The 14579-nt window shown below is 29.4% G+C and overlaps 1 protein-coding gene across 2 annotated transcripts in view; it reads right to left on the bottom strand.

Annotated features, from left to right (window-relative positions):
- The window catches only part of LOC140439700 (protein glass-like), a 113523-nt gene that overhangs the window by 43573 nt on the left and 55371 nt on the right, over nucleotides 1–14579 (bottom strand). For both annotated transcript variants that reach the window (XM_072529788.1, XM_072529789.1), the window contains one exon: nucleotides 5781–5923. In XM_072529788.1, the coding sequence (XP_072385889.1) occupies nucleotides 5781–5923 (143 nt within the window). The remainder of the gene's footprint in view (nucleotides 1–5780; nucleotides 5924–14579) is intronic.

Below are 14579 nucleotides of genomic sequence, written 5' to 3'. Positions count from 1 at the left end.
TTGCTTTATATCCGTTAGCAGTTCTTCGAAGTGTTTTTTCCATTTTTTAACTATTTCTTTTGTTTCTGTTTTTGATTCTGCATGTCTATTTTTAATGCTGTATATTTCATGTTTTTTTTTGTGTTCTTACCGCCTTCAGTGTTCTGCAAAATAGCTTTTGGTTATATTTGCTTTTTTCTTTCATTTTCTCTCCAAACTTTTCCCAATTATCTCTCTTTGCTGCTGTTACCAATATTTTTAGCTTTTTTCTGTCATTTTTATATTTATTGTACTTCTCATTTGTTTTGCCTTTCAGATATTGTTTTCATACATTTTTATTCACTTTTACTTGCTTTCTTTATTTCTTCAGACCACTACGCTGTCTGCTTCTTTGTTAAATTTTTAATTGTGGTGCATAGTTCCTTAGCTGCATTTAGTAGCAGGTCCTTTTAGCTGTTCCATAGGTTGTTTATATTATTATTGTCGTCTGTTTCTTTTATTGTTCTAAGTTTTTTGTTTATATTTTTCTCAAATATTTTTGGCATTTCTTTATTTTTTAGCTTACCTATACATTTTTATCGTATCTTTTAAAATTAGTCTTTCTTTTTCTGCACTAGTCTTTTTCTTCTGTTTATTTCTTCTCGTGTCTTTGTTACTATCATGTAATGGTCGTTGCCTATTTCGTGTCCTCTGTGTACGTTTGTATCCATTACTTTTCTTCTAACATTGCTTTCAACAAAACAATTTAACTGTTTTCATTTCAAAACATATTTAATAGCTTTGACCATATTTGAGGCATTATCAGTTACTGCAAAATGTACTTTTTGTTTTAGACCCCACTGATTAATAATTTCACTAATTTCAAAAGCGATGTTTTCTGAATTATGGTTTCCAGAAAAATGGCAGCAGTCTAATAAAACTGTTTTAAATTCTAAATTTTCGGTTAAATGTTGTCCTGTTAATGCGATGTAACTCTCAGTTACTCCAGATGTCCAGAGGTCAGTAGTAATACAGATATTTTCTACTTCTTTGACAACTTGTGATCTAATAATTTGCTCAGTTTTGATATAACATTCCTGACGTAATGAACCTGACAAAGATTTTCTTGTTGGCGGTTTATATCCAGGAATCCACCCTGCAAACTTTTTAAAAGCTCGTTCTTCAACTATGGAAAACGGATGAAACGAGTCTTTGCATAGGTTTAGTAAATCCATATATATATATATATATATATATATATATATATATATATATATATATATATATATATATATATATATATTTGTTTCTTTTGTTCTAAACTAATATTTTTATTAATGGAAGTATCCATCACCTTCGAAAATGCAGAACAATCGTAAATCGAAACTCATTCATTAATCAGAATACCTAGTTATTTTATTTTCAACGTTAACCGATAGCCCGACTGTAAACTGTCCCGAAAGAGTTATTTTTAGTTTTGTAGTAGTCTCTCAGATCAACTAATCGTCCTCGTCGACGTAAAGTGTTCGTTGCTCCTCTGTTTACGTCTACACAAAACGTAGCTTTTTTTAATCAACCATCAACTAGTTGGCTTACCAGTAAGAAACCGTAGATTCGTAAATGACAAATAATGATTTAAAATGCAGGGATTTCTGATAAAAATGAAGGTAAAAAAAAACAAAAGAAAGAGTTAAGAAGCTGGTTACTTCTATAAAAAAAGAAAAAGAAGATTGTACTATTAAAAATCAACCAGTACAAGAAAAAGAAACTGATAAAGATGACTTAAGTCTATGGTGTATATTTGATGAATTGGACATGACTCATCTAAACATACACCTGTATCGAGAGATATGAAAGAAGTCGACATGTATTTGTCTGATGATATACTACCCACAAAAAAATTCGAACGGAGATTGGAACTGTCCATTACAGTGGTGGAAAAACCATGGCCATGTGCTAACTTAACCACTATATTCATAAAATATTGTAGTATTGTAACAAAATCTGTTCCTTGTGAACACATGTTCAAAATCTGGTTTAATTTTAAATAAAAGAAGAACACGGTTAACAAGAAAAGTGGAAAAACTTATCTTCTTGTTAACATGGTTAACAAGAAAAGTGAAAAAACTTATGTTTTTAAATGTCAATTTAGACGATTCGCGATTTAATATTGTGTAATGTAAATGTAAGTACTATTTGTATATTTAAAATTTCAACGACCCACCTCTAGTTTCTTAGGTATATTAGGATCGGAACCAGAGATATGTAAAATATCTTTGATCGGAACTAATCGTCTCACTAATCGTCTCAATAAGAAATATGGAGGGGAGACCAAGGGGAAATATGATTGTTACCTTTGTCTATTCGCTGAAAATATGATTTTATATCTGTGTTAGATATCCTGTTAAATTTTACCATACCGACCATAAATTTTTACCTACACTCTATATATATTGCAGAAATATAATATAGTAATGTACAGAGTGAGTTACGAGGAACTGTACATACTCTTGCTTCGTATTAAGGCCCCTATAGGAAATAACAGGATGACCATTAAAAAGTTCTGCTCCCATTTTTTAATAATATGCAGGGTGAGTTGTGAATTTTGACTGAAATTTCCATTCGTCATAACTAGACTTAGGCAAATATGCAAATTGCATATTTTGCATATAATGCATAAAAAATGCAAAAAGGTTAAATTTTGCATATTTTTATAAAAGTGAGCATAAAGTGAATATAATTTGAAAATTTGGTGTTAACTATATATTTTTATATTCAAACTTACAGATAGTGTGAAAATGCCAATATTTAATTTTGTTTTATAATCACTTGGTATTCAAATTCTTGGTATAGTAACTAATAAAAGACAGCGGCTTATAGTTTTGTCGCGTTTTGTGCTGGAATTAAGGGTTTGTGTTTGCCAGTTTATGTCTCTAGGTAAAAATTTTTATTTTGATCGTCAGTTTCACTTGGTTTCACTTTTGTTGTAAAATTGGAGGCGTAAACAACGTGTATTTCTAATTGTGAATAATTATTGTGCTTTGAAAATGACGAAAATAAGCAATGTTTCAACTTGGATAAAACCTTACAAAGAGCTACCTATGGATATGGATAAAGTTTATTGCTCATGTTGTGGTAAAACCGTAAGTACATACGTATTATTTTTTAGTTTATTTTAAAAATTTACACGGTGGTACAAACAAAGATTTTAAAATTGGAGATTATTTTTAAGAAAAGTACCGACACAAGGCTAGTTCGCAATAAATCGATGTATTTTTTCTTTTTTCAAGCATTTTTGAAGCTCCTTGCGATAAAAAATAGGATAGATACCTATTTAAAATTCAAATCATTTAATAGTAAACTGAAAGATCGCTAACATTTTTTTTCTAACAATAGCATAGTTTGCTTTAATTTTGCTAAAAACAAAAACATATCATACACTGGACTTAATTAAGTGCTTTTAATTTATGTTCACAGTATTTTTTCTTTAAATGTAAACAGAAAAGACCAAGAGCCTCTTGTAAATATTTGGGGGTTCTTCCTTCTTGCACAGTCATTTCTTGACATTTTCAAGATTACTACACATAATGAACAAGAACAACTACCCACAAGAAACTGTTAACGAAGATTTGTGTTGTGCATTAGTATTTTTTAATATACCGTTTTAAAAATTATCTAATGAAAACTTTAGTTGTTTTTTAAAAAAATATTGCAAACAAAACATTCCCAGTGAACAAACTCTAAAGAGAAATAATGTCAATTTGTTATACTCCTTAGTTATCCACAACATAAAAGCCGAAATAGGTAATAATTACTTTTACATATGTGTGAACGAGACCTCTGACTCGTCAGGAAAATACATTGTGCGCTTATTGATTGGTGTACTTAGCCATAAAACCTTTCCAAAATCGTATTTTATTTCCTGTAAGCAAGTGGAAAAAACCAACGCTCTAACAATATCACGGTTCCTACAAGAAGCATTAACAAACTTTTTTCTTCTTGCTGCTGTGCCTAATGATAAATTATTGCTTATTTTATCTGATGCAGCACCATATATGGTGAAAGCAGGACAAAATTTAAAAAATATTTTATTAAAACTTGTTTAGCGCATGGAATAAACAGAGTTGCGGAGGAAGTAAGAAAAAAATTTCCACTAGTTAACAGTTTAATAGCGAGCGTCAAAAAGGTATTCCTGAAATCACCTGTAAGAATACAATGTTACAGAGATATGCTTCCTGCTGTTCCGCTGCCACCGCAACCCATTTTAACACGTTGGGAAACATGGTTGGAAGCAGCTAATTTCTATGCTGATCATTTTGTTGATTTAAAAACAATAATTAACCTTTTAACAGATGATAGTTGCCAACCATTTATTGGAAGCTAAGCAAGCCTTCTAAAATAACATCCTCCAACAGTAACTGTCATTCATAAAATCAAATTATAGTTTTGTCCAGAAAACTAGCTGTGATATTGTCAGAACCACATAATTTAGTAATTTAGAACCATCTATTATAGTAAATTTGAAAAATGCCCCAGTTGATGTCGAAAGAAGTTTTTCTATTTACAAATATATGTATTCAGATAGAAGTCATAAGTTTTTATTAGAAAATTGTGAACATCATAATTTGATAATCTATTGTTACCACAATTTAAAATATTATTTATATGTTAAAATAATTGTATATGTTATGTATTTATAATATTGTAAGTATTTTTGTAAAAAATATGGTAAATCTTTTTTATTACATGCATGTTTTCTAGATAAATATGCATATTTTGCATAAAATACTGCATATTTTTGCATAAAATACTGCATATTTATGCGCATATTTCATGGTTTTTTATTTGCATATTTGCCTAAGTCTAGTCATAACTTTTGAACCGTAAAAAAATTTAATTTTGCAAGAAAAGTTACTTTTTTAACATATGGTTAACTTTGTTAAACTTTTAGTTCATAGTCAAATTTAATTTTTAATTAAAAATTAAGTAATGATGTGAGGAAAAATTAGTATGCCGTTTTAATTGTCTATTTGTCTTATTTATAAAACTCCTATTAGTGTTTTTAAAAACCGTATACAGGGTGAAATTTTTTCTACGCCAAAACGAACTAATTTTATAAAACCTACTAAATTTTTCCAGTTTGAATCAGGTCCAGTTTATTTGTTAAATATTATATTAAATGTTTGTTCAAAATAATTTAATTTTTACAAGGAAAGTTACATTTTTTGCATTGACGGTTTACTTTGCAAAACTTTTAATTCATAGTCAAATTTGATTTTGATTGTCGTATATGTTGCGAATAAATATGGCATTTTAATTGTCGATTGATCTTATTTCCCAAATTCTTATTCAAATTTCCTTAAACCGTATACAGGGTGAAATTTTTGCTATGAAAAAACGAACTTATTTTTTCGGAAGTCGGACCTGATTTTTTTCTTTGTATAAATCAGTTGATAAGGTGGTAGTAGTGTAAAGTTTGACCAAATATTAGACACTTGGAACTCTGTATTTGTATTGTTTAAAAGTTCAGACGAATAGATATTTTAGTAAAAATTCACAACTCACCCTCTATATTAATAAACAATGGGATCATACACTTTTTAATGGTAATTTATTATTCCTTATAGGAGCCCCCTTACAAGATAGGGATTCCCATCACATCAACTATATGTTAAAATATTAACATGTTCCATCCTTAGTATATTACATCGTTTCTCAGCACCTATATAATTTAAACGGCGTTAAAGGTAATTATAGAAATTTATATTATTGAATAATAGAATATGAATATAAAATATTAAAAAAAACATTTTTAGACTTACTTGTAGTTTGCGCTTGTATTATTTGTACATGGGGATATATTTAACAAACTTGGCAACGGCTCCAAATCAAGCGGTAAAGAAAAAGATGCCATTTCTTCGTTCCAACTGCATGAAAGATCATCTGTCGAATTTGATACCTGTAACTATAATATACATATACCCTTTATATATATATATATATATATATATATATATATATATATATATATATAAAAGAAAAAGGAAAAGATTAATAAGTGAACAATAAAAGTAAAATATAATGGCATGTCTCGCAAAACAAGAATCCAAAAAAGGTATATTGATGGAAGGCAACCGCATATACGTATTTCTGACTATTGGTCGTCTTCAGTACGGTGCAGCCAAGTTAGAAAAGAAGTATGTTAACTTGGGAAAGGATCACTACAAAAGCAATGCAACCAATTTGTGGCATTACAGTTATAAGACTCCGCGAGACATTTTACTATTATTAACCACTCGTAATAACCTTTTCTATTTGTTATAGTGTTCGAGTTTTAGTAAAAAAGTTTCAAATAGGAAAAAAGTTGCATTTTAAAAATGTCACTAATAAAGAAAGAGCTTTAGAGGCAGCGAAAGAACTCAATTTTAATTTTAAAGCTTCCAATAGTTGGCTTGACAAGTTTTGCTTGAGACATAACATTAAATTTGGAGCAAATTCTAGAGAAGCTGCAAATGTTAATATTGACTACGTTTCAGAGTGGCAAAGAAAACTGCCAAAGTGGCTATTTACCTAAAGATATTTATAACGCTGAAGAGACTTTTCTGTATTATAGAGCCTTACTAAGTAAAACTTTAATATTTCGTAATGAAAAGTATACTAGGGGTAAATCTGCAAAGGAAATGCTAAGCGTATTATGGTGTACAAATTTAAATACGGAAAAAGACAAACCTTTGGTGATTAATTAAAGTAAAAATACTTGTTGTATTAAAAATATTATAGATGTTTTAAAAATGTTCATGTTAATAAACTCCAAGTCGACTTGTACTACAACAAGAAGGCACGGATGATCGGCGATATTATGACAGATTGGTTGCACAAATTTGACAGATAAATGCAACGTCAAAAAAGAAAAATTCTCTTATTCCTAGACAAAGCAACATTCCATCCGGATATTCAGTTATCTGCCATATCCATATTACTTTTGCTACCTAATACTATAACACACTGTCAACCTTTAGACTTCTTCTTCTTCTTCCTTCTTGTATGTAGGCTTTAAAGCCTGTTTCTTCTTCAATATTAGCCGCCTAAATTGTTTAAATTGTCACACCATCTTTTTCTTGGTCTGTCAATACTTCTTCGTCCATTTGGTAACTTATCTCATGCTATTCGTACTATCCTATCCTCTACCATTCTACTAATATGTTCGTTCCACTAATATTTCCTTTTTGTCGCCCATCCATTTATCTCTTCTATATTGCATGCTCTTTTTATGTTTTTGCTTCTCTCCCTATCCAACTTGTAAGTTACAAATTTCTGCAAGAGTTTTGCTACGACTTTGATGAATTGAAACACCGAATATATAAAAATAAATGGCGAAAGGAACACAATTCATCAAAATTTTCGTGTCTAAATTGGTACCAATAGACTGTTATAATGGTATTTCTGTACTGGCTTTCCGTGGACATACAGAAATAACGTTATAACGGTCTGTTGATACCAATTCATACACGAAAATTTTGACGAATTGTGATTTTTTCGTAATTTTCTTTTCTTTCAATGTTTCTTTATTTTTATATATTCGCCGTCTCAATTCATCAAAGTTGTAGTAAAGCTTTTGCTGAAATTTGTAAATCTTTTAAACATTTCGTAGAGCTCAAAAAGACAGAAAACGATGGTGGTTTTCGTTAAGGACTACCAAAATGAGTGGCGCTTTTTGCAACATTACACTAGAATAGTGGTGTTATAAGTCTATTTATAGGACCCTTAAGCTAGCGGGGACACATGAGCGGAATCCAATTTAACCTACGTAATATTTTTTCACCCATTTTTCACTAATTTATTACCACCCCAATAATTTTTCACCACCAAACCAACCTTAAGGAGAGCGATTCTGCTGGCTTAAGATTCAAGCTAGCAGAATTCCAAAAATGAAACTTTTTGTTAATGGCATATTTTTTCACCCATTTTTCACTAATTTATTACCACCCTAATAATTTTTCACCACCAAACCACCCTTAATGGGAGCGATTCTGCTGGCTTAAGGTTTAAACTAGCAGAATTCAAAAAAAAAACTTTTTGTTGATGGCATATTTTTTCACCGATTTTTCACTAATTTATTACCACCCTAATATTTTTTCACCACCAAATCACCCTTAATGGGAACGATTCTGCTGGCTTAAGGTTCAAGCTAGCAGAATTCAAAAAAAAACTTTTTGTTGATGGCATATTTTTTCACCCATGTTTCACTAATTTATTACCACCCTAATATTTTTTCACCATCAAACCACCCTTAAGGGGAGCGATTCTGCTGGCTTACGGTTCAAGCTAGCAGAATTAAAAAAAAATATTTATGATATACCACAGTGTTCTGCTAGGTTTTTACGAATTTATTACAACTTTAGTAATTTTTCACCCCTTAACTACCCCATGTGAAAAGTCAATAATTGTGTTAGATTAAAATTTAAGGAGAATTTTTTTTTTTCAAATTTACTGTCCACTACTTATAACTGAAATAAAAAAGTGTTTTGTTAAGTTTATACTAAACTTTGACCATCCGGATAATTTTCCTCCCATAAACCTAATCGAAAACTTTCGTACTAGCTGAATATTTGAACCAGCAAAATAAGAAAAAAACGTATTTTTGAAATACCTCAGTATTCTGCTAAGTTTTTACTAATTTATTACCACCCTAGTAATTTTTCACACCTAAACTACCCCTGGTGATAAGTCAATAATTCTGTTAGGTTAAAATTTAACGTGAAAAAAATCTTTTTTTACAATTTCACTATCCTCTACTTATAACTGACATAAAAAAGTATTTATACCCTGATAAGTTTCCATCTCTAAACCAATCTTATTTGGAAACGTTCCTGCTAGCTTAATATTCGAGCCAGCGTAATTAAAAAAATTATTTATGATATACCACAGTGTTTTGCTAAGTTTTTACGAATTTATTACCAACTTAGTAATTTTTTATCCCTCGACTAACTCTTAGTGGAAGTCAATAGTTCTGCTACGTTTAAATTAAAGGTGAAAAAGTTTTGTTTTATAATTTTACTAAATACTATTTATAAATAAAATAAGAAACTCTCTATTTAGTTTTTACTAAATGTTAACCAACTTCACCAATTCCACCATCTACACATTTACGCTGGTTGAATGCAAAGCAAATCTTTTCGGAAATATGAGATACTACAGTATTATGCTAGATTTGTACTAATACGTTACCATCCTAGTAATTTTTCACCCTTCAACTACCCTCTATGAGGAGTCAATAATTCTACTACGTTAAAATTTAAGGTGATAAAAAATCTATTTTTATAATTTTACTGTATTCTACTTGTAATTGAAAATATAAATTGCTTGCCTGGTTTTTACTAAATTTGATCCACCCTTATAATTTTTGACCCCCTAAGCCTCAGTTAATGGGAAACATTCAACAAGATACACATTGACGCTAGGTGAATAAAAAATCTTTTTGAAAACACAAGAGTGCTCTGCTAGAATTTTATTATATTTTTACCAGCCTAGTCATGTTTTTCTCAACTACCCTAATTGAAAAACATTTTCAAATGTTATTCTATACTAACTAATATTTATTTTTTCAATGTTTAAATATTAAAAATATGAAAACACTTTATTCCAAAAACTATAAATTTTAGCTGTTTTAAAAAATTGACTCTGATTCGAGTCGTATTACATGGCTAAGCGAAAGCGAATCGTTAGTCCCTTTTATGAATATAAAATAACTGAAATCAAGTTGAGTTTTAGTAAATACAATGGAATTTTTATATTTCACAGAATAAATTACCAGGTAAGAAATATTCAAATTGAAATAATTTTATTACGTCTATTACATTATTTATCTAATTGTAAAGGAGGGTCGTCGGGATCGTGCGCACCTATTGTTAAAAGATTTGTATTCATTAGGTAGATGAAAATTTGAAAAATAATTTAGGTATTTAATATTTTAATATTATTTAAATAAGAAGAGTATTAACGATTGGACAAAACATAATTTTAAGATTAGGTGTATAACATAAAGAATTTATATTGGAAAACATTTAAGGATATAAATATTTTAAGTAGGTATATTCAAATGAGACCGAAATTACCGGTCGGTCAGAACAGCTGATATAGATTATTTGCGTAGTAAAATAAATTAATATTAGCAACATTTTAAAAATTTAAATATATTTGTATTTTAATTTTTTGTCGATTTTTCATTCATTGTCAGTTGAATATAGGTAAAAATTAAAGGTTATTACAAAAAAATATTAACTTGTTTATTTTGTTTATGGAAATGTTTGAAAGAATCGCTCACGGAGAGATCTGGTTTCTCGGTACAATCCACACACTCATAAATTGGGTTTTTTCTTATTTTTAGGATAGGACATACTCTTTTCGTTTTCGTTTCGCGTTTGTCCGATTTATTAGCAATTATTTATAGGTAAATGTTCGCGTGCGATATTCCGTCTTTCTTTGCTTTTTTATAAATTAATTTACGAATTAATTCTAACCTTGATATCGTCTTTTATGTCTTTTGTTTAGTATATTGTTTAAAACTAAGTCTAACTTTCCACGTTAATATCGATTCATCTAGCGATAATTCTTTTACTGGATAACGCAGAGCAGTCATTTTATTATTAAAAAGTCTATAACTGTTCTTATTCTATAAAACCGATCTTCAGGAATAACATTCGGTCCCATTGGATTATGGATGAAGATTAAGCACCTTAAAATTACGAGAAAAAGATCTCTTCCGATGTTCTGCAGAAAAGATTTTAAGTTAAATAGTGGATCTGTTTTCCAATAACCCTCCAATCTTGAAATCCGTATGTGTCAGTGTGGAAGATAATTCCCATAAATACTAGAAATTCAAATAAGGAAAGTAGTTTACATCTTTAAATGCTAGAATTTACACAAACACCAACTTCACCAACTTTTTTATATGCTAAACATTGCAATATTGTTGTTTTGTACATTGCCTATTTTTTAACAAAATTTTACAACTTAAAAAGGGATCATTCCCGTGAGTTGGCGGTATTTAAAAAACTCGAACATTGAAGTAAAACACTGTTGTGATTGGTATATTTAATTAAATTTTAAAAATCCTAAAGGATTAAGTTCAAAACGTTTTCGGACTTATCAGTCCATCTTCAGTGAAATTTGTAGTAATTTTAATAAGTAATAGATAAGTAGTAATTTTTAATTAAATATACCAATTATTACAACAGAAGTGTTTTTCACACACACACACTCGCACACACACCGTGTCAAAGTATTGAAGTATTTTTGAAAAAACGAATTTATTTAATTTTTGTTAAAGGGGTAGTAAGGGGTGAAAAATTACTAAAGTTGTAATAAATTCGTAAAAACCTAGCAGAACACTGTGGTATATCATAAATATTTTTTTTTAATTCTGCTAGCTTGAACCGTAAGCCAGCAGAATCGCTCCCCTTAAGGGTGGTTTGATGGTGAAAAAATATTAGGGTGGTAATAAATTAGTGAAACATGGGTGAAAAAATATGCCATCAACAAAAAGTTTTTTTTTGAATTCTGCTAGCTTGAACCTTAAGCCAGCAGAATCGTTCCCATTAAGGGTGATTTGGTGGTGAAAAAATATTAGGGTGGTAATAAATTAGTGAAAAATCGGTGAAAAAATATGCCATCAACAAAAAGTTTTTTTTTTGAATTCTGCTAGTTTAAACCTTAAGCCAGCAGAATCGCTCCCATTAAGGGTGGTTTGGTGGTGAAAAATTATTAGGGTGGTAATAAATTAGTGAAAAATTGGTGAAAAAATATTACGTAGGTTAAATTGGATTCCGCTCATTTGTCCCCGCTAGCTTAAGGCCTTATACCAATTCACACAGGGAAAGTTTGACGAATTGTGTTCCTTTCTCAGTTTATTTTTATATATTCGGCGTTTCAATTCTATATATATATATATATATATATATATATATATATATATATATATATATATATATATATATATGTATATATATATATATATATATATATATATATTATTGTGTCTTTAATTTTTATTTAATTAACCCTGATAATGTATATTTATTTATTTATCTATTTAAGTATTTTTATATGCTAATGTACTATTAAAAAATAGTTCAATTAATCAATTTAAATTTTAATTTACTTTCAATTTTTAATTGACTGGATACAAAAATTAATTCAAATCTTTATTAAACATTGTATTATTTAATTCAATTTAATATGACACTTTCACATACTAGTAAATTATCATTAATTACTGATATTTTCTCATTTTACATTATTTCATTTTAATCAAACTAACTTTAATAATAAAAAAATGAAAAAAAAAATTTTTTTAAATATAATATTGCAGCATATTCCGTGATACATGTAGAAGATTCCAACCAACTTAACATTTATTCGTTGATATATTATGCGTAATTTGCGTCTAGTGTCTTTTAATTATTGCTAGTTTACGACGATTCTTATAAATTATAGATTTATTGTTTGTAATTTAAATAATATAAAAATAAAACGATGATGCCGGGGAATACAAGACGAATCTAAATATGTACTTCCGGTTTGCGATCCGACACCGGAAGTGACCCGAAACGCGCATAAAACGTCAAGATAGAGCAAATCTGACACCGGATTCGTGATCAGCATGCAAAATTAACTGCTAAATGATATCCATGTCGACATTTGATGAACTAAAAATTGCATTCCGGTTTTGAGGTCGACTTACGGTTTCGTTTTTATTAGTCAAATCAATAGAGAATTCAACGTAGAGTTCAAAAATGTAAGTTCACGAAATTATCATTTATAGTTTTTGAGTTATTGATAAAAATATTTTTACTTCCGGTCATTGTATATATTGTATATTTTTCTCGCAAAATAAAAATTTCATTTAAAAAACTCGATGTCGAGTTGGTCCGCTAGTTGTTATTATGTTTACCGATGATTCGAAAAAAGGAAATAACACTGTTTGCGGAGTATACCAACAGTATTCTGGACAACAGCATAAATATAAGTTACCTGATGAAGCCACCATCTACACATCCGAAATGCTGGGTTTAAAGTTTGCTCCTTCTCACGCTTTTGACAAAGGAAATGAAGAACTGTGTAATATCTACAGACAGTAAAAGTGCAGCAGAAAGATTATGTGTAACAAATAAATCCAAGCAATTGACTCATCTTGATATAGAGATTTTAAAATTGTACTACGAGGTTTCAAAGCTCAAAAAATATATATACATATTACATACAATATCAAAAAAGTATATAAAGGAAATAATAAAATAAAAATTAAAAAAAAATAAAAATAAAAATAAAAATAAAAAAAAAAACTTTTAACTTAAATTTAGTACTAACTCGAACTCTGATTGTTGTTCTGTAAATACAAATTACATAAAGGAAGACCAGCATATCGGAAATTTGTTGAAAATAGGTACCGCTAAAGTATTCTTTATTAGAACTTGTCAATGAAGTTTCGAATTGCACACGTAATTGCAGTAAAATTCCATAACATTTAAAGGAATTCATGTTGGATCAACACAATTCTAGGAAACTTTGTATTCCGGAATACAATGAATTTGTATCGGAAATAGTTACTACTACAATCGAAACCACTGCGACAATTATACTCAATAAGATACGATGCTTTAAATATTGCTATATTTTGCGATAGATTTGAAACACCCGATAAACTGAGTTTATGCATAGCTGCAGCGCTTTTTAAAGATATTAATTTAAAGGATAATAGTTTTTTGAAGGATAATTTGATAACAGATTTAGTTGGTATTGGTCCTGATGAAGAGAACACCAATACTGGTGTTAATATAATACTTGTGTACAACATAGCAGGCTTAAATTCAAAACTTAATCAAATAGGATTTGTAAAATATGTAAGTAACTTTGAAATATTTATATTATGTGAAATGCATATAGAAACTGTATTTACTGATAAGGTTTTTAATAATAGATATAAGTTATATACACAGACAGCTGTGAGATTTTCCAATTTTGGTAGAGCGAGTGGAGGGTGGTTATGTGGTGTTAATCATAAGATACAACATAAGTTGAGGCAAGTGGATGGTCAAATGATTTATAGATATAAAAGTAGGTGATGACAAAGTAAGCATTAACCAAGTGCATCTGAGACCAGGAGAGTACTGGGAGGAGTGTTTTGAAAACGTTGAAAGGGTTTTATAAAAAATTTAGATTAGAATGTTAAAAATAGTTTAGTTGTAGGTGATTTTAATGCAAGGTTGGGGGACGAAGGGATTCTAGGTGATGAGCTTGATGAAAATGAAGTATACAGAAAGACAAGCCTGAGTGAAAGGAGAGTATCTAGAGATAAGTTGATTAATCATCGTGGGTACAAGATAATTGGACTATGTGATGATTTTAATTTGGTTATTTGAATGGCAGAGCAAAATTTTTACAAGTTTTGTCTAGAAAACGGAAAAGTGCTTGTACTTGGGCTTGCTAATAATTTTTTCTTCAAACCAGACTTTCCTCAGGGTTTTTATGATTTAATCATTTTTCCTCTTTATAAAAAAGGAAACATATAAAGTGCAGAAAGTTATCGAGGTATTAGCTTCTTAAATACAATAACCAAACTC

This window comes from Diabrotica undecimpunctata, chromosome 4 (genome assembly GCF_040954645.1).
Source record: "Diabrotica undecimpunctata isolate CICGRU chromosome 4, icDiaUnde3, whole genome shotgun sequence".
NCBI classification, from domain to species: domain Eukaryota; kingdom Metazoa; phylum Arthropoda; class Insecta; order Coleoptera; family Chrysomelidae; genus Diabrotica; species Diabrotica undecimpunctata.
Note: the sequence above shows the minus strand (reverse complement) of the source record. Positions and strands in the feature narration are given on the sequence as shown.